The sequence below is a fragment of the Colossoma macropomum genome, unplaced genomic scaffold (genome assembly GCF_904425465.1).
Source record: "Colossoma macropomum unplaced genomic scaffold, Colossoma_macropomum, whole genome shotgun sequence".
In the NCBI taxonomy this organism is placed as follows: domain Eukaryota; kingdom Metazoa; phylum Chordata; class Actinopteri; order Characiformes; family Serrasalmidae; genus Colossoma; species Colossoma macropomum.
Genome location: NW_023494795.1, coordinates 3,427,564 through 3,448,412, shown reverse-complemented (window position 1 = coordinate 3,448,412; position 20,849 = coordinate 3,427,564). Strand labels below are relative to the sequence as shown.

Sequence of the window (20,849 nt, the reverse complement as noted above, 5' to 3'; positions counted from 1 at the left end):
CCCCCAAACAGTGGCCTTCATAGATTCCCACAGAAATCGCACTGTGAGTCAGATCTTGGCCTAATCTTGAGTTCAGTTATGATTCACCACAACTCATCAAGATCAGCATGACTATGCAGTCACTTCAGAATACAGATGCAGGATGACAAACAAGCACATCCTGATGGGATAGTTCGTACAAACACAGCCATAAAGTCTTGGTACAGCACAATAAGGATGCACCAATACAGAATTTCTGGGCCGACCGCTGCTGATATTGAAACTAACTGATGAGTTAAAGCGGCGCTGGGTAAGATTCGGGATTTGGAGACGTCTCTGTTGAAAAAGTAACTGCAATTTGTGTAAAACATTCAGAGAACTGGGTTAAAACTTGGTGAAGGATGTGAGTGAATTATCTACTATTGTCAGCATATCTTCATCAGTATAATGTTGATTTTGCATTTGAGACCTAAATATCGAACGGGACCTTCTCTTTGATCCTGTGCGTGTGTTAATACATAAAGATTTATGACGGAGTCTGAAAAAACCTGCAAAATCCAACGTGACATCTACGACTTTTAATTTAGCATTTCAGGCTTTACAGGGCGACTCACAGCAGCACACCGACTTCAAATTTTAGTATGTTTTTCTATCTTGATTCAGTAAAGCTACTTCTTTCAGTTTTAACAAAAAAATCTTACATAGTGCAGCTTTAAATAGTTTTCCATTTTAAAACGTTTAAACTGTAATCTGTTTTTGAACTGCATGAGTTTGCATGAGCTAAAAACAGAGCTCTAAATGATTGGTTGTAATTTCCAGTTGTAATTCCAACATCGGACTGAAAAATTTCATTACATTGTCTGTGAATAATATGTGTTGTGCACTTATAGTAAAATGTAAATACATTATAGGGTGAATTCAGCAAAACTGGTACACTTTTTGTTAACTACTCCAAGGGAACCCACACAAAAGTTTTAGGAGTTCTACTAAAACTGTGGCTCTACGGTAAAAAAAGTAATAGTTTGCGTATTTAGACCTTTGATGTTTACAAGGCTAATGTTATGATCTATTCAAACCCAAGACATTATTTGAAATAGTAATATGCTAAATATATGCAAAGTCATCATTGATAGAGTACTTTCTATTGGGAGAATCTGTCTGAAACCCCACCCCCAAAATTTAAAAATTTGAAAATAAAACTTACACTTTTTACAAATATTTTTTGTTGAAAATACCTGTGTGATTGCTTTTAGGTACAGTTGAAAGATGAAAAAAAAAATTGATATAATTTTTTTTGTAATAAAAATTTAAAATAAAGAAAACTTTTTTCAAAAAATGCTGTCACATGTTGTCTGCCAAAAATACAGTGTTTTAGTCTGTAGCCTTATTTCAGCCACGCCCCTGCATTTTAGAGCAGTCTGGAGTTTTTAAACACCTCAGTGTCACTGCTGGACTGAGAATAGTCCACCAACCAAAAATATCCAGCCAACAGCGTCCTGTGGGCAGTGTCCTGTGACCACTGATGAAGGACTAGAGGATGACCAACACAAACTGTGCAGCAGCAGATGAGCTATCGTCTCTGACTTTACATCTACAAGTTGGACTGACAAGGTAGGAGTGTCTAATAGAGTGTACAGTGAGTGGACACAGTGTTTAAAAACTCCAGCAGCTCTGCTGTGTCTGATCCACTCATACCAGCACAACACACACTAACACACCACCACCATGTCAGTGTTACTGCAGTGCTGAGAATGATGCACCACCCAAATTGTACCTGCTCTGTGAGGGTCCATGGGGGTCCTGACCACTGAAGAACAGGGTAAAAGGGGGCTAACAAAGTATCAGAGAAACAGATGGACTACAGTCTGTAACTGTAGAACTACAAAGTGCACCTATACAGTAAGTGGAGCTGATAAAATGGACAATGAGCGTAGAAACAAGGAGGTGGTCATAATGTTATGCCTGATCAGTGTAAGTGCGGCTTTGTCTCCACCTAGTGATGAATCCTCATAATTACAGCATCTGCAACAGCCTGTAAGGCTTACTGGATCCAGTTTGTCAACATTATCTAGACGCTTTAGAACAGATTGGTGCTGTAGTCTCTGCTTCAGTTAGTGGTTTATTAAGAAATAAATCATTGCAAAGCGTGTGAGATCATAGCACACTGTCAATATAGTAATTATGAAGTGTAAAAATGTCACAATTATGCTCACACTATGGTTTACTCACACAACAATGACCATATTCTGAATTATGTATTCAGATACACTATATGAACAAAAGTATTGGGACACCTACACATCACACCTACAGGAGCTTTTATGACTCCCATTCTAAATCCATAGGCATTAATATGGAGTTGGTCCCCATTTGCAGCTCTAACAGCTTCCACTCTTCTGGGAAGCTTCCTAGAAGATGTTGGAGAGAGTCTGTGGGATTTTTTGTCCATTCATCCAGAAGAGCACTTGTGAGGTCAGACACTGATGTTGGACGAGAGGGTCTGGCTCACAATCTCCGTTCTAGTTCATCCCAAAGGTGTTTAATGGGGTTGAGGTCAGGGCTCTGTGAGGGCCAGTCAACTTCTTCCATACCAAACTCACCCAGCCAGGCCTTTATGGAGCTGCTTTGGGTCTCAGTCATTCTGGAACAGGAAAGGTTCTTCCCCAAACTGTTCCCACAAAGTTGGGAGCATAGAATTGTCCAAAATGTCTTGGTGCTGAAGCATTAAGATTTCCCTTCACTGGAACTGAGGGTTTTAGACCAACCCCTGAAAAACAGCCACATATCATCATCCCTCCTCCACCAAACTCTACAGCTGGCACAGTGCAGTCAGGCAGGTAACGTTCTCCTGGCATTCGCCAAACCCAGACTCGTCCATCAGCCTACCAGATAGAGAAGCTGATTCATCACTCCACAGAATACGTTTCCACTGCTCCAGAGGCTTTACTCCACTCCATCTGATGCTTGGCATTGTGCTTGGTGATGTAAGGCTTGCATGCAGCTGCTCGGCCATGGAAACCCTGCCATGAAGCTTTCAGCGGTCAGTTTTGGTGCTGATGTTGATGCCAGAGCTCTGAGCTCTGCAGTTATTGATCAGCAGAGCGTTGGTGGCTCTACGCTCCTCAGCACTCGGTGACCCGCCCTGTAACTTTATGTGGTCTGACACTTCATTGCTGAGTTGCTGTGCTTCCTAAACGCTTCCACTTTTCACTCACAGCTGATTGTGGAAAATCTAGGAGGGAAGAAATTTCGCAAACTGACTTGTTGCAACGTTGGCATCCTATTACAGAACCACACTTGAATTCAGTGAGCTCTTCAGAACAACCCATTCTTTCACAGATGTGTGTAAAGTCAGGCTGCATGGCTGGGTGCTTGATTTTATACACCTGTGGCAATGAAACTGAATGAAACACCTGAATTCAATGACTAAGAGGGGTGTCCCAATACTTTTGTCCATATAGTGTAGTTGTGAAAATCACTGGACTTCTTACATGTCAGCTTTGCGCTGGAAGTCAAAGGATGCAGGAATGCTTTAAATCTCCATTATAGCGTATCCATTTGGCAAAATAAAAGTAGAGTTTAAATTCAAATGCATTAGTTTTTTACAGAACTCTGGGTCCGGGCCCCTAATGAGCAGGCCAAAGAGAAACCCATCCTCCTCTGGTCAACACCAGATAGCAAAACAATAACATAAAAGCAATAAGAGTTATTATCTTTAAATTTACTAACATATTTTTTAGTTCACAATTAAAATGTATTAACTTATTTACATATATTAACTTATAAAATCAATAAAACATGTCATTTGATTGGGGGTGCCCAAACTTTTGTATACAACTGTAACTGCAACAGATGTCATGCTACACTGTAAAAAAACACTAGCATGCATAATTGTTCTCCAAACTGTTGGACCAAAATATGCTTCGTTATCCAGTTCCAGCAAAGACCACCGTCAGGTCAGTTGTGATGGACTCTGCTGCATCTCTATGGGCCGGTGACTGCTGTCCTCTCGACTCGCCCCTCTGAAATGTTGAGACCACACCGCAGTCTCACACACACAGACCTTCTCCTGAGTCGACCGCATCCTGTGTCTCGTATGCAAATGCGCGGCTTGGAAGCACATGTGCAGGGAAATCAAAGCTGATTATCCGTGCTGGAGACCACGGCCTGGCGCTGCGGGATGAAAAGAGCTTGGGGTCACTTTTTTCTGCTGGTTTTTTTTTCTTCTTCTTCGAGTGAAAACCACACATTTTAAGTGTGATTACAGACCAAAGGCACTTCTACACAAGGCTTTGGTGGATATTCCAGACAGTGCTAATGAATCAGACTTCACTCTTCACACAGGGATCTAATAAGCTACATATTTTACATTCTGTGTCGTGGAAACCTAATTTATCTCAGGACAGATCTTACTGCATATTTTTATATACACAGATCAGTCATAACATTATGACCACCTCCCTGTTTCTACGCTCATTGTCCATTTTATCAGCTCCACTTACTATATAGGTGCACTTTGTAGTTCTACAGTTACAGACTGTAGTCCATCTGTTTCTCTGATACTTTGTTAGCCCCCTTTTACCCTGTTCTTCAGTGGTCAGGACCCCCATGGACCCTCACAGAGCAGGTACTATTTGGGTGGTGGATCATTCTCAGCACTGCAGTGACACTGACGTGGTGGTGGTGTGTTAGTGTGTGTTGCGCTGGTACGAGTGGATCAGACACAGCAGTGCTGCTGGAGTTTAAGTTTGAATACCCCCAGTCAAATTACATTTTTGTTGATTTTCTAAGTGAAAAGAAGTGGTAGGACTTAATTTGAATAGTCTAGTACACTCTCAGAAATAAAGGTACTAAACTGTCACTGGGTCAGTGCCCCTCTTGTCACTGGGGTGGAACCCTCAAGGCTCCATCTCAGTACCTTTAGTCAGGGAACATAACTGAACCATAATCCACTGAAATGATATGTTCTAAGCTGTACTGACTCCACACACCCCGTCTCGCCTCCAGGACTTTATTTTACTGTTCTGTTTAAAACGTTCGGTTATGAAAAGGTACAAATACGAACTTTTCACCTGGAAAAACTTATTTAAGGTTTACTATCAGACCTTAAAACCACTGTTGGAGCTTTGAGGGAACATTTACACTGTTTGTACCTTGATGAACAAAAAACGTAAAGGTTGTAAATAAATGTTTGTAGATGAGTGTGAAAGACTGTATTAAATCCAACCCTAAACCTACTCGTACCCCGTCCTTTTGCTAATGTTGTTGATAATCAACAAAGTATCGCCAGAAAGTCTGTTAATAATTTAAGTATCTGTAGATCGTCTACAGGGGACCATCAACATCAAGAGAGAACAAATAACACATCCTCTACAGTCCTTTACACTTAAATATGGCATTTTTCTGCAAATTTACTACAAAATTTCTATTTTTTGCTAATTTTAATATGTAATAAAATATAAAATGCACCACAAATTTTGCACAGAAAACGTTTTATGTTTTATTTTTTTCCAAAATATTAAATTCAGCAAACAAACAGCAATTGTGCACTACAATGTGCAAAAGTGTGCAAAGTATAGAAGTGGCGATATGGCAAAAATATAATATCATGATACTTCAAGAAATTTCTACATGATATATTTTTTTGTGTGAACCAGTAGTTTCACATTTCAAAAATACTATCAAAAACTATTGATACAGTGATTTTTATTTATTATTTCACATTCAGCGCTGCCTTAAATCCAGTTAAACAGTTTGCTTAGTGCTAGAATTACAGACAATTTCCACAATATGATAGAGAGCATATTACGTTGCATTGTGATGTAATTTATCAACAGGATGTGTACTTATTTGACTGCGTGCGCCTAAACCTCTGCATATGCGTATGCTAAACAGAGTAAGTGTGTAGCTTTGACTAATTATGTTTCCTTTTTATTGCTTTAAAGATCAATGAAACTAAGTTTCTTCAGTTTAGCTCTGATACTAAGGCAGTATAAACTGAGCTACAGTGATCTGTGATGTGTAATGCAGCTGCATCAGAAAACAGAGCTGTAACTGTTCATTCATTCAGTATTCTTGAATGACTTCTTCCATTTGGACACAAATTATATATATTTCAGTTTGAAGCTTTGCAAATGAAATACTGTCGCTTGCTAATAAATCCGAGAATCACCCTAAACTGACCAGCATGCATGCAATGGATTAGATAACCAAACTAACTGAAGGTTAAGCACAAGATCAGATGTTTGTGTTGAATCACAGTAATTACAAATCCAACAAAACCAGATAAATACAGGTTAGTCGACTGCAGTTAGAGCTGCAGCGGCTAAATTTAGATGATTGGGTTCAGGGAAGGCCCTTAAGAGTAATTGGTCAATTTCTTTGAAGCCAACAAGGAAAGTAGTACTTACAAACACAAACTTAGTTAGACGGCCTCTGACCAAAGCAGTCTTCTAAAAAGGAGGGTTTAGATAATGCATGACATTTGTGTGGGTTCGTGTACCATAAATAGTCACAATACATTTTTCCAACCTCCCTTTTTCCCTTTAAATTAAACTAGACTTTTATTATGCCTTTAAGACTGACCTTTGTTCTGATTGGCTGCCCTGAACCGTGCCTGGGTCAAAGAGTCATCAGGGCTGAAATATGAAACAAACTCATTAGTTCTGTTGAATGTTTGGATCCTTTGAAGCTGAACTGCTTTGGGCTGAATGAGCAGCCATATGTAAACATGCTCATCATGGTGACATCACAGTGCTGATGAGTTCAAAACGGGCTGTTTTGCAGTTCAGTTCACATTTATAAAACTGATTTTTCCGGTCCTATAATCTGATTGGCTGAGCTGCATTGTAAGCTGTTGTAAAATCTACGACATACCTACAATCATATACATACCTAGATGCTGCGTTGGGTCCAGCCAGGCACGTCAATGGCGCCGCCATTTTGGGGCGGTCAACATTGCTGCTGGACTGCATTCAGGACAGCAGTTTCAGAAAGATACTGTCCGAAATTACACTATTTCAGGAATATTGCTCTCAGAAAGTGGGACAGGATTATATAACGGAGGGAACGCAGTGATCCACGCTCATGTCTGTGTGATGTTTGTGTAGATATGGCCGTGTGGTTAATGAGGCACAGAGAACCTGTTGATGTGATTGTTTTTCCTCTGGTTTTATATTAAGCTTATTTTATTTAATAGTCTATTCAGGATCTTAACTTTATGTAGTAGTTATTTATTTACAGTGATGGTTAAAGCTTTGTAGCGGTAAGTTATAGCATTCCTTAATCCATGTAGATACTCATAATAGATTAATGTTCGCACCTTATTACATGAACCTGAAGTCAGCTTCTGATTCACCAGCTTCTTGTTTGAATTTTCCCGTTCCACCTTAAATGGAGCAGCTTCACGCACCAGAAAGTGACTGCTGCCCCACTGAAGAACAGGGTAAAAGGGGGCTAACAAAGTATCAGAGAAATAGATGGACTACAGTCTGTAACTGTAGAACTACAAAGTGCACCTATATAGTAAGTGGAGCTGATAAAATGGACAATGAGCGTAGAAACAAGGAGGTGGTCAGAATGTTATGCCTGGTCAGTGTATGATAGGCATGAATTGGAATTGTCACCTTTAGATTTAAAATTTCTTTTTTTTTTTATCCATCTATTCAGGTATTTAGTCCGTTATTCTCCCACACAACCCATAGCAGCTGTAAATAAATAAGCACTGAATTCATGGAAAACAAAAAACCAAATGCTCAGGCTCGGATGTAGGCATGATGAAGATCAGTGTGACGTTCAAGGTGAAGCTACAACCATCTTCACTTCTACGTACTGTAATAACAGACGGCAACGTTCCTTCAGTGAAAGTGTCTACGCTGAACATGAACACAGCTGGTATGAGGTCTCCACCGTTAAAGGAACTGAACTAGAGGCATATTCTGTTTAGCCAAAAGAAAATAATTTGATACATGTTTATGACATATTTATTCCAATCAAACTGACAGTTTCAGATTTGGTTAAAGCAGCTTTACAAGCTATGTAATTTTAGACCCATGAGCACCACCAGGTGGGCCACCCTCTTAAAAAAAGAGACAAAAAAAAGGAGAAATTAGTGCAGGGCTGAACGATTAATCACTTTTATCATTAAATCATATTCAGCTGCAATTTTTATTATTTTCTAAATTGTTTTAATTTGTTTTAATTGGTCAGATTGAACCTTGTGAACTGATAGTCTAGCAACCTACATTCAGTGTAGCTTCAAGTCTGATAATATGGACGTGCAGGTCTTTATTGGTGAAAATAAAGGACTGGAGCTTTATTGAAAATAATCACATTGAAATTGCAATTACATATTTTCCCAAAATCCTTCAGCCCTACATTAGTGCACTGTTCCCAGAATATCACTGTTACAGAGACTAAAATTAATCCATGTCTGAGAATTAAGCCTACACTGCGGTAAACCCTTGAGAACCGTTTCTACATTGTTGGTCTATTTTAGCAACAAATATTCATTCATCCAGGCAAGGTCATCAAAGTAATACGCCAGAGTTTTTCAACGTAGTCCCTGTCTACTGCACACGTAGCGCACCTTCAATTACCACAGACGGTTCTCCATGTAAAAAAAAGAACAAAACAGGAGAACCGATGACCCTAAACACACTTATAAAGCACCTTAGGCTGGAGCTCCTCCCCTTTGGTTTCTGCAGAAAATCAGATTTTGTCAGTAATTCGATCAATGCATTTATATGCACTTCAGTAATCAGATAATGGGGAAACTCCAGGTCTACATGAGTCAGACAGTAATCAGATTTCTGCTTTACAACCAGCCAATAAACTCACAAAAGAAGATGTGACGTAAACGTAACGTAAAACTCAAATTTCATGCTGCAGCTTTTTTTTAAACATCGCGCCACTTTACCTGAAAATATGAACAAACATCATCTAGAAGATGAAGAATATTCAAATCCCTCATTTCATGTTTGGTTTCAGCGCCGCTCCAAAGTGTTTTGCTGCGTCTCGCGGCGACGCTGCTCGTTTGTTTCCAGTACCGCGGTCTGATCTCGCGCATGCTCAGACTGAGAAATCCAAAAGAAATCAGAGTAAGAGTTCACATGCACTGAGAAATCTGATTACTGAGATAAAATCCAGCCTCTTTATCGAATTTCTTTATCGGATTTGAAGATCGGAGTATGGTGTTTACATGACCATTTAAATAATCGGATAACTGCAGAAATCCGATTACGTTCGGAATATTGAGTGCATGTAAATGCAATCAATGATTTCTCTGTTATTTACTAAATATGCAAAATGCTTCAGTTTGGGTTGAAAAACACTGTCGTATTCCCTTTAAATGGCCCTGAACGCTCCCTTAGGATGGTTTGGGATCTGGACTGTGGTTTTATTTTGGGGTCCACATGGACTGGACCGGGTTCTTCTGTTGCAAATTAGTAGGTCAGTCTCTAACATAACTATAAAGCCACTTGGCTTAAAAATGACCAGCGATTAATACCATAAGTCCCAAAGAGTCTGGGCCAACAACTATCACCAGAATAAAACGTCCATGTTTCACTTGTCGATCCTTAAAACGAGACAGCTGTGCAGTTCATGAGACGACATTCCACCATGCAAATGTCCCTGAGTTTTTTTTTTTGCGTAGGATGGTTGAAGGGAATGTTCTGCTGTGTCTCTCTTTGCAGATTCCTCAGGAACTGACCTCCAACACAAGTCCACGTTATACTCAGTCCTAGCGTTTACTTCTGCAGGTCAAGGGGGCTGCTGAATGTTTCGTAAACGTTGGCCGCAAACTCTTTCACCTGGTCTATCATCAGAAGATCCTGGAACATGAGAACGAGGGCAAACGTTAGTGATGATGCTACACATTAGAGGCCCAGAAACATGACTGAACTCAGCCTCGTCTATGAAGCCAGGTGTAATTTAACATCTACGCCTGGAAGACGAGCCTGATCAGCTAGTAATATAACCGTAACTGTCATAAGAGGAAGAGATATTTTGAAATCCTCGGCTTACCTGTACAAAGTGACTGGGAATTTCGCTGCATATTGAGTGAATCTGTCCGTTGGCAATAGGAATTATTTTAGCAAGCGGAAGACTTACATGTGAAAGACTGGAAAAGATAAATAAAAAGTATTTTAATAAGACAAATCATCTCTTTCAGAAAAAGTGAAACTGCATAAACATACACCGTGGCTGCGTTCCAAAGCCTAGGCTGCAGCCGAGGTAGTGCGGGTCCTCGGTAGGACTGTCCTTAGTAGCCTATTGGTTACACTAATGGAGCAGCACTAATGAGGCTGCGTGGTGACGTCAACAGAGCGGCGCCAAACTCGTGAGGGAACTGGTGAGAGAAAATGGAGCCACTGCATTGAGTTTGTTCTTTTTCGTTCTTATGTAGTATAAACTACATATATACAAATACTTCTAAATAAAATACAATATATGGATGAATAATTGAATTAATCAGGCATTTTAAACTTATGTAATGAAGACGAATTCAAGGACGTGAACAGTTTACATTTTAACAAGCTCTGCTCCAACGGCTTTGTTTTCCGCCATTTTGTGGTGCCAACCAAAGGCCTGGAAGGAAACATCTGATGCGTTCTTGAAGTCACTCAGAATGTGGGCTGCATTTCTAGGCTGTTTACGAAGGGTCCTTCACTTTGGAACGGCCTGCTGTGACGTAGTGGCCGAGAAATGCAGCCTAGGCTTTGGAACGCAGCTTGTGTTTCCACTTTTATACAAACTGTACACCAAATACACCCCCCAGTTTTTCACAAGGTTTCAGATGATGTTCCAACACTCCACAGCCCAAAGCTGGAAGGCTTTATACCTCTCTGGCCGACACTTGGCATTGGGCATGGTGACCTAATTCTGCAGTTACATTATGACAGTAGGGCTGGGCGATATGGCCAAAAATCTTATCACGATAAAAAATTTCATATCATATCGATACACATCGCGATAAATGTCACATGAAATGATTTTCAGCTGTCTGGTTAGAAGTGCTAAACCAGTTAGTTTCTGTCAACATTAGCTGGCTCAGTACGTCAGTGATGGATCACACCGCCTCACTGACGTCACTCCTACCACATCCCTGTCAGAGCATATCACTGTATTCAGACACCAGCTAGCAGACGAGCGGACTGCCAATCCCCGATTGCTCCACTCAAACAGGGAATATATAACTCCACGTTTCAGACGCTGATAAAGTATATATCCATTGCGAAAAACTCAGAAGTACGCCCTCTCGTGGCGACAGCAGAGTACTGTCACTTTCCTTGCAGTAGATACACCACCAGGGCTGTCGCAAAATGCAGAAGTGTGAGAATGCTCTATTATATCGAAGATGTATCAAACATATATTATAGTTCTATCGAGGAAAGTTATATCGCGATAAATATCGTTAGTGGTTTATTGCCCAGCCCTATACGACAGTAGACAATCAATGGCAAACGGATATTTCATTGTTTTCAATGCAGCTGTAACAGAAAATTCCACCACCACCTGCAGCGACCGCAGTGTACCACAGTGGTCAGCAGGACAAGAGTTACAATTTCCCAACTTCTTCTGTCAATCACTGTAGTGAAATACACCAGATAAGCCATGGATGCTGAATGTTTCAAGTCAATAATAATAATAATAATAATAATAATAATAATGTTACATTTATATACTGCCTTTCACAATACCAAGGTCGCTTGACATAACAAAGGGAAAAAAACAGCTGAGACTAAGCAGTGAAGGAGGAAGAAAAATGCTCATGAAAGAGAGACGTCTTTAAGTCAGATCTGAAGGTAGAGAAAGAGGAGCAGTCACGGAGGGATTGAGGAAGAGCGTTCCAGAGTTTGGGGGACAGGGCACTGAAGGACCTCCCTCTCAAAGTGGACGCACATATAAAGTAAGGTTTACTATTCTTGATTGTGACGCTAATCCAAAAGCCTGGTGAGTGAAATGAGGTTTGGCTTAATTTCAAATTTATCACAAATAGGCTCCCCTCGAAACTAAAGAGAAATCTCGAGACCAAGGGTAGTGGAGCATTTTCAGCGAAAACGCGATGTAGCTATTGCAGATCTAAATCGGTCCACATCTACCTCGTATATCTCTATTCTTTTTGCTTTCCCCCCTTTTTTGACATTAAATACATATTTTTTAACATATCTGCAAATTTTGGGACCTGTGATTGAACCAAAGTGGACAATCTGACTTTTTCTGGCCCAGATTCTCAGATTTTAAGTGTCACTTAAGAAAAGAAAAAGAAAATGATATTTAAATTGTTGATTTTGTTTTGTCCCGTGGGCCGCCGTGCTGTGTATTTATAAACAGGTGGGCTTGGGATGAAAAAGGTTGAGAACCCCTGGTATAAATCACTCAGACCAGCGTTTCTAGCAGTAAGTCAGACTTCACTGGAGCACTGGAACTGGCCAAATGAGTGACCACAGTGATTTTGAAATTTGACACCAGATTTGTCGGTTCTAGCATCTCTCAAACGGCTCCTCAAAGGTACTTTGGTTTACCAAGAATGGCAGTGACTGATGAAAACAGCTTGTGCATCAGGGAGGTCAAAGGAGAACGGCAAGGATCAAGCAAACTCAATTACAGCCATGCAAATCAGACATTATTTGAACATCATCTCTGAACGCAACCTGTCATACGTTGTTTCTCATGTTCTACAGATCATCAAAAACACAAGATCATCAAAACTGGACCACAGATAAGTGGGAAAAGATTAACAGTACAGAGGCACACTGGTCAACTGGTGTGAATGCTGACCTGTCAGGCGTGCTGCAGGGGGTGGAGTCTTGCTGGGGAGGTCGGAAGAACTCTGCCATGTTGTCAAGGAAACGGCTGAAGCCTCGGTTCAGGCAAATGTTGAGTACAGTATTGAAATCTGGGCTGAAAGAACAGAGCGAACAGTTGATGATAAAGGTAAAGGGTGTCGCCCAGAGTTTGTGTGACACCTCAACAAAAGTACAGCCGTGTTCAGACTGCAGGCGAATCAGATTTGTTTCTCAAATCATACCTTTTGAGACGACCGTCCGCACTGCGATGTACAGGTGATCACCGTTGTTGTTTGTGGCGTTGCAAGTGATGCAAAAAACATTAGACACTTTGGTTTTGTTCACTCAGCAGGTAAAAGTGGCCCAAATCTGATCTTTTTCTTCATATGTGACACAGATGTGTGTCTGTGTGTCAGTGTGAACAGATAAACACCGAATCTGACATTTTCAATTCCAATTTGAGACGCTTTCATATGTGGTACTGAAATCCGATACGTATCCGATCTGCGGCAAAGTGACTCAGTCTGAACAGCCAGATCAGAATTCATGCGACTTTTACGTCAATCCAACTCGGCATTCATCATAATTTTGTGCAGCTGAGACTCAAACATTTAGTCTGATGTTTCTGTACCAAAAAAAAAAAAAACACTCCGTGTTTGAAGAGATTTCGAACGAAACACCCGAACGCAGCGGTAAGAGAATGAGGCAGTGGCGTCAAGGAAAAGGTTAAAGAAGTGGCCGCGCCCTTTTTACGGCTCGAACACATTCTGGGTGATGAGCCCAGCTGTCAGTCAGTGAAGCTTCATGATGGCTCCTGTGATGCTGGTGAAGATGAAGCTGATCCTCCGGGAGTGACTGGCGTTCGTTGGCGGTCGTGATTGTTTACCTCTGGATGAGCCGTGAAGCAGCGTGACGCTCTGTTCTTTTGAGCATGTGGGTCAGTTTAGGAGCTAATCTGTTCAGACTGATGTCTCATACAGATCACATTTAAAAGATAATCTGAACATCTGAACAAAAACATCAGGTTTGGTGAAAAAATCAGATTTGGGCCACTTTTACCTGCTGTGTGAACGTAGCCATTGAAATCCGTAAAATTTAAGTGGCCAGAGCGCCCAGACTGAGACACAGCAGTAAAAAATAAAATCAGAATCGCTTTTCAAACCACCTTCAAATGTGGTTTGGATCCGATTTGCAAAAAAATTAGATTTCATGTGTTTTTTGCTGTCTAAACTATCAAAAATCAATCTGGCTATTGCAAAATTCAGATTTGGGCTTGCAGTCTGAACAAGGCCTACTGTCTTCCTTACCTATCAAGCATGTCCCTAGTTTCGTTGAGCAGCTTTATTGTTGTGATGTCGTTCTCTGTGAGACCAGACGCCTGCAACAACATCAAAAATTCAAAATATATCTAGATTCATGTTGAGTCACTGTATTTTAGCATTATAGTGATTATGGAAACTGAATCACTCAAAACATCAAAATCACCATTTTTTATCTTTAAAAAACAAAGAAAGTGATTGATTTTATGCTACCAATTGTGTGCGATTCTAAAACAATTTACACTTCAGACAAATTAAGCTACAGTATTTACAGCACAAAGAAATCTTTTACAACAGACTTATGAAAGAAAAGAATAATAATGAGACTTTACATCTACAAGGTGGACCGACAAGGTACGAGTGTCTAACAGAGTGGACAGTGAGTGGACAGTGTTATTAACTGTGATTGACTACACAAAATAATCCAGTTAATCAAGATCAACTATTTTAATGGCTTCCCCTCAGATGTTCTAATGCTATCTGCCTAATATTGATACTGGGTATTAAATTGGTGCCATTTCTAATAGGGATGAGCATTCTGACCAATTTTGAAATTAGAGGATCTTTAAAAGTTCATGAAAAGTTTAACACTGGATGCTGACAGAGACGTTTTCTACAGGTGTTTTTTCTCTTGAGTTTAAGCTGCGCCATCCCTGCCTACTCAGGCGCATCCTTAACAATGTGGTCTTTGCGTTTCAGAGTAGTAAAGTATATCATATCATATTTGCTCGCAAATACAAGCAAAACCTTCTGTAAAACCTTCTGTAAAACATAAAATGGGTGTTTCACTGAATTTTTAGCCTGTGTATTTTCAAATGGTTTAGTGTTTTTACCTGATCTGCCAGCGTGTTCTCCTCATCAGGCATCATGTACCAGGAGAGAGTTCTGTGTTTCAGGGAGCCGCAGTCGTTCTCCACCAGCCGTCTAATTTGAGTCAGATGCTGCTCCAGCTCTTGCAGGGACAGACTTTGCTTCAAAGAGACCCTCAAAGAATGAAAAGATTCGGGATTCAAAGTCTTGCTTTATACTAATATTAGACAGACAGACAGGCATACAATAAGATAGATAGATAGATAGACGGACAGACAGATAGATAGATAGACAGACAGACAGGCATAAAATTAGACAGATAGATAGATAGATAGATACATAAATAGATAGACAGATAGATAGATAGACTGACGACAGATAGATAATCATACATTTAGATAGATAGATAGATAGATAGGCTTACAATTAGACAGACAGACAGACAGACAGAACTTTATTGATTAACACAGAGCAGCTGTAACAGTCTGCACTGAATGAGCTTCTCAAAAAGCATAGTAAAACATAGTAGTTGGGTTGGAAGATGTTCTACCAGACTGACAACGCTAATGCAGCCATGAAGCTTCCTGAGCTTGTGGCACTATACTTTAAGGTGACCAGTGTGGCACTGTGTTTAAAAAACAGTTAATTATGAAAAACTTACGGCCCGAGAGCTTCCTGCACGGCTTTCTTCACAACGGTTATCAGCTCTATAAGCCCTGCAGGAGAAAACATCACCGGTTAACATGAACCACCATACATAACTGATTAAACAACCAAGAAATGCTTCAGCTCTCTCACCGTCTCCCAGAAGGTGCTGTATACTTGACAGGTACTGCTGTTGGACTTCAGGAGGAGCCAAAGGCGTCTAAGGGTGCAAATACGAGACATAAAGGTCATAAATACACCAAATCCTGAAGCTTAACGAAAAGGTCATTTCTGAAGGTAAAGAAAGGGGCTTCAGGACTTACTGTTCCATTTTTAGTCACAGAGTTGTCCAGGTACAAGTAACCACCAATTATGTTGAGCTGCACACGAAGCAAAACCACCAGCATGCAAGTACTATAAACAGCCACAATGCTTCGGGTGAAACCTGGTTAGAGAACACAAGCGACTGCATGAGCAAACTGCAACTTCTTAACGAGTTACGGCTGCTATTCATGTTTATAGTTGAGGGAATTCAAACTTACTGATAATCTTAAGGTCCTCCCAAATCTCAACCTTGTTTGCTGGCCTAAGAAAAACACTTTGGTTAGAGACACAGTTTCTGATATAAACTTCGTATATCATTTCCTGCATTATTGTTGTATTTTATTTTTCCTTTTGAGATCCACTTGACCAGGGTATATTTTGGTTTGTCCATCTGAATTTACATGACCAAATCATAAGGCAAATTATTCAGTAACTGCATGAAATAAATGTACATTTTTATTTTATTTATTTTTTAAAGCTCCCCTCAAATTAACAGAACATGTGTTTTATGATACACATATTGCTATATGCTTACAATTTACTGCTGAAAGCCAAAAATCTTAGACGCTCTTTGTATTTTTTTATAAAAATAATGTTTACAGAGCAGATCACTGAAGAGACGCCATCTGTTTATAGTTTATAGCCCAGATTTGTGGAAAAATGGGTCGACTTTCAGTAGAAAAAAAAAATTGTGAGTTCAGCTTCTTTTATTATAAGGGTTTAAAATTACATCACCCAACTATTTGACTGGAGAGAAGACAGTTACAGCTTTCATACAACCCCCACCTTTAGAATGTAGCTTATGAAATATGAAAGTTATGAAGAATATGACGAAGTGCGTTTTGGAACCACCGGTGGTCTCAAGGAGTTGAAGGGGTTTTTTTTGGATTTTTCCCCAATTTTCTACCCAATTTAGTCGTCTCCAATTCCACCCACTAGTTCTGACTCCCCCAATCCCCCACGTTGAGTGATGGGGGGAGAAGGTGGGGGCCATCCTACCCACCCAGAAAGCGAGGCTGATTGTGCTCTCTTGGACTCCCGGCCACGGACGGCTGTAGCATCACCAGGGGTCAAACTCGAGATCTCCTGATCATACGGTCAACACTTAGATGTTTGCGTCACTCGGGAGCCCAAAGATTTGTGTTTTTTGTACCAAAACAGGCATAATTAACTGTTACAGAACCATTTTCCTACCACTCTTTATTTAGTTTCACACATACACCCTCAGAAATAAAGACACTAAACTGTCTCTGGGTCAGTCCCCCTCCAGTCACTGGGGTGGAACCCTCAAGGGTCCATCTCAGTACCTTTAGTCAGGGAACATAACTGAACCATAATCCACTGAATGATATGTTCTAAGCTGCACTGACTCCACACACCCCGTCTCGTCTCCAGGACTTTATTTTACTGTTCTGTTTAAAACATTCGGTTATGAAAAGGTACAAATACGAACTTTTCACCTGGAGAAACTTTAAGGTTCACAAAGCATCTCTTGGTTCGTAGTTCTAGTGAAAGACTCACTTGGACTTCAGCAGTGCTGTAAGGCTCTCTGTGTTCAGGTGGTGTATGATAGCTTCTCTTAGAGTTGGGAGCATCGACAACACTGCAAACAAAGACATTCATTTTTAGGAGAGAGATATATTAATATGCTTCTATCAGTAAAACACAATATAAAATATTTTCCAAATAGATCACATAACTCCAGTGATGAAGTTAATGACCCCATGCTTCCTCAATACTGGTTCTATGCTAAAAGACTGGCTTACAGACACAGACAGATGTAGCTTGTTTTGATTGGACTGTTTTCTTCTGTTTTCTTCTCCTAAATTTACCCCAAATGGAGTCTTACACAGCACTGTAAACATCAAGACATGAGGCACATTTCCAAAAAGGAAACCTAATATTTATTTACTGTTTATTTACTGTACAATTGTTCCTTTAGGATAATCTGTAGTAGCCTGCAAGTTATGCACACTGCAGTTAACTGCCAGTGCCATAACTACTTGATGGGTGAGGGGGTGTGGGAGACACTGGTATACCAGTAACATCAGAGAAACATCCAATAAATCAAAATACCTCAACACTTAGCTTCCAACACTACTCACAGCCCTGTTATCCAAGTTATTATTCATTATAACTCTAATAAGATTAAAATGATTCCATTCAAAGAATATATGACAATATATATGTTTCACATCAAGGGCTCTCAGGGATATCTGTTGGGCTGAGTGATTTGGGGAGAATATCTAACTGTGATTTTTCAGACTAATACTGCAACCCCGACTAAATTTGCGATTATTTTCTATAAATCAAGGTTCAGCCTTTTTTTCTGCCAAGAAAACCAGAACATCTTCTTTTTCTAGCTTGAAGCTCGACCCCTGAATTTAGTAAGGCCAGGCAGCCTGGTTGTGATGTCACAGTACACAGAGGTTTGTTTGCCTACGATTGGTCTAACTCACCTACAGGCAGTTTACAAGTCATTAGGTTAAATTTCCGCATTTAAAACTCAACACAACGTTTTTATAATGTAGGTATATATATATTTTTTAATTGCACCTCTTGCGTTTTGAAAATTGCACTCTTTTAGACGGAGATTTCAACATAAAATTGATTAATGTTTCATCCCTAGATTTACGGAAATCGCTTATCAGCTAAACATGACGTACAGGGATGGGCATGACTAACGCTACTGATTAAAAAACGTTAATTAAACAGTTCTTATTTGAATAGGCAAGTCTATCATTCAATTTCAGAAACTTTTTTTTTTATTTATATGCAATTAATTTTGTTAGACAAAAGCAAACATCCAAGCAATGGATGCATTGATCTTATTGCATGTTTTTTGTATATATTTGATCTCACCTTATTTGGATAGACTGTTCACAAACTATCTGCAGAAACTCTAAACAGTGGTGGGGTTAGGGTTGGGATTTGGACCACGGTGAGGGTTGGGTTTAGGTTTTGGGTTGAGGTTAAGCTTAGTGTGAGGATTAGAGCAGGTTTAGAGGTTTATTATGGCCAGTTTAGTAGATATTAAGTTGAATGTAACTTGAAAATATCTGCAAAGCATCTAAAGTGGACTGTCCAAATAAAGTGTTACCATATATTCTTCTTATATTGTACCACCCATATTATTATAACGGTGCTGTGCTGTGGGGCCGATACTGGCTGCTAAATTTCCTTCGAGATCAATAAAGTATCAATCTTTCTATCTTTCTAATGAAATCAGACAACTATTTTTATCCATCTTCTTCAAGACAATGTGATGCACGGTGGCGCTCTTGGACAGACATAATGTGTGCTTTACCTGTGTGCTTGGGCACCTGGGTACAGCACCCAAAACAGCTCACTTTCTATCAGTACCTGTAACACTGAAACCTATACCTCGGTATACCAGTATCGGTCTATCGCCCAGCACTGTGAGTAGTTACCCGTCATGTTACACGTCCTCTGGTTACTCTCGAAGTGGAACTGGCGCCGAGCCTGAGCGATGTACTCCGCCGCTTCGCGCTCCTGCATCTCCTGGAGTTTCCTTTGAGCATATTTACCAAGCAGGTACACACCTGGAGAACAAAGGGGCAGACAATTCCCTGAACGTTAGCAGGTGTAGTTTCATCGTATCATTTGCAACTGATGGCGAGCGTACAGACGAGTAGAGGCCATGAGTGTTGCTGTCATTTTCTGAATTGTTATCTCGAGATAACAAGATAAGTAACATGTTATTTCAAGATAACAATTTTGTTATGAGATCCTAATGCATTGCCATGACTTAGTAAGCCGTGATCTCGTTCCTACGCCATACTAAGTCATGGCCATGACTTCATCATCTCATTCCCACGCCTTACTAAGTCGTGGCCATGCATTAGGATCTCCTTCCCACGTGTTAATAAGGCAACACATTATTTTTATTTATACAGGATGTCCATAGATCCCTACGGAGCCCTGCTGGCGACACCTTGTATAAATAAAAATAATGTGTGGCCACGACTTAGTAAGCCGTGATCTCATTCCCACGCCTTACTAAGTCGTGGCCATGCATTAGGATCTCGTTCCCACGCATCAATAAGGTGTGGCCACGCATTATTTTTATTTATACAGGATATAGAGCCCTGCTGGTGACACCTTGTATAAATAAAACTAATGCGTGGCCACAACTTAGTAAAGCGTGGGAATGAGATAATTAAGTCGAGGCCACGACTTAGTAAGGCGTGGGAATGAGATAAGGTCTTGCTAAGTCGTGGCCACGCATTAGGACCTCGTTCCCATGCCTTATTAAGTCGTGGCCACGACTTAATCATCTCATTCCCACGCCTTGCTAAGTCGTGGCCACGCATTATTTTCGTTTATACAGGGTGTCACCAGCGGGGCTCCGTACTGGACGCTCGCCAGGACTGTTCAGCTAAACGCTGCGAACAAACGACCTGTAAACTACCACGATGGAGTTTCAGCCAAACGCTGAGGACACTGAACTGGGTGACGGGTTAACAGGCGGTAAAGCAGCTACAGCACCGGCTCAGCTGAGCTCTACAGCAGAACAACAACACACTACTTCACAAACTACGGCCGATCCGCGGCGATCTGTATCAGTAAAGCAGGCGTTTGTAGTTTATCTGCTCAAACCGCCTCTTTTTAGCAGCTCGCACGGCAGAATGAATGTACGAGCCTCGCAGCGGCTACGTGGCTGGTTCAGCCGCCGTGCTGTACCTCCAGCGAAAACTCCGGCGAAAATGAACTTCCTCTTGTGGCGTTTGATGAAATTCCACGTCGATGATAACATTTTAAATCCGATCTCAGGTGTAAAACGCAGAAAGTAACTCAGATTAATGAGCGCGTCGTTCAGACAGAGCTAGCAGAGCTCCGGACTCCATGGCAAGAAGGCGTTAAAGTCAGGGTTGCCAGATGCGGCTACGAAATTCCCCGTCAACTCTGGCCTTTCCCCGTTTCCCCGCTGCCCAGCCTCGAATACACTCCCTTTCTAATG

At 40.7% G+C, this 20,849-nt stretch overlaps 1 protein-coding gene across 1 annotated transcript; it reads right to left on the bottom strand.

The window, feature by feature from the left end:
• Window positions 1–9,404: 9,404 nt before the first annotated feature.
• On the bottom strand, window positions 9,405–20,763 carry pex3 (peroxisomal biogenesis factor 3). Its single transcript, XM_036581219.1, has 12 exons — window positions 20,573–20,763; window positions 19,300–19,431; window positions 17,390–17,471; window positions 16,087–16,130; window positions 15,868–15,989; window positions 15,698–15,764; window positions 15,561–15,615; window positions 14,923–15,073; window positions 14,078–14,148; window positions 12,763–12,885; window positions 10,006–10,102; window positions 9,405–9,812 (listed from the first exon to the last, which is right to left on the bottom strand). The coding sequence occupies exons 1-12, from the start codon at window positions 20,643–20,645 to the stop codon at window positions 9,729–9,731; spliced, it is 1,101 nt and encodes a 366-aa protein (XP_036437112.1). The 5' UTR covers window positions 20,646–20,763; the 3' UTR covers window positions 9,405–9,728.
• Window positions 20,764–20,849: the final 86 nt, after the last annotated feature.

What these genes read in the sequence shown, in the direction of transcription:
- pex3 (XM_036581219.1), bottom strand. Translation starts at nt 20,645, where the DNA reads ATGTTATCATCGACGTGGAATTTCATCAAACGCCACAAGAGGAAGTTC. An exon ending in GGAGGACCTTAAGATTATCA is followed by an intron (nt 15,990 to 16,086) that starts GTAAGTTTGAAT and finishes TTCTCTAACCAG; the next exon opens with GTTTCACCCGAAGCATTGTG. An exon ending in TTCCCAGTCACTTTGTACAG is followed by an intron (nt 9,813 to 10,005) that starts GTAAGCCGAGGA and finishes CTCATGTTCCAG; the next exon opens with GATCTTCTGATGATAGACCA.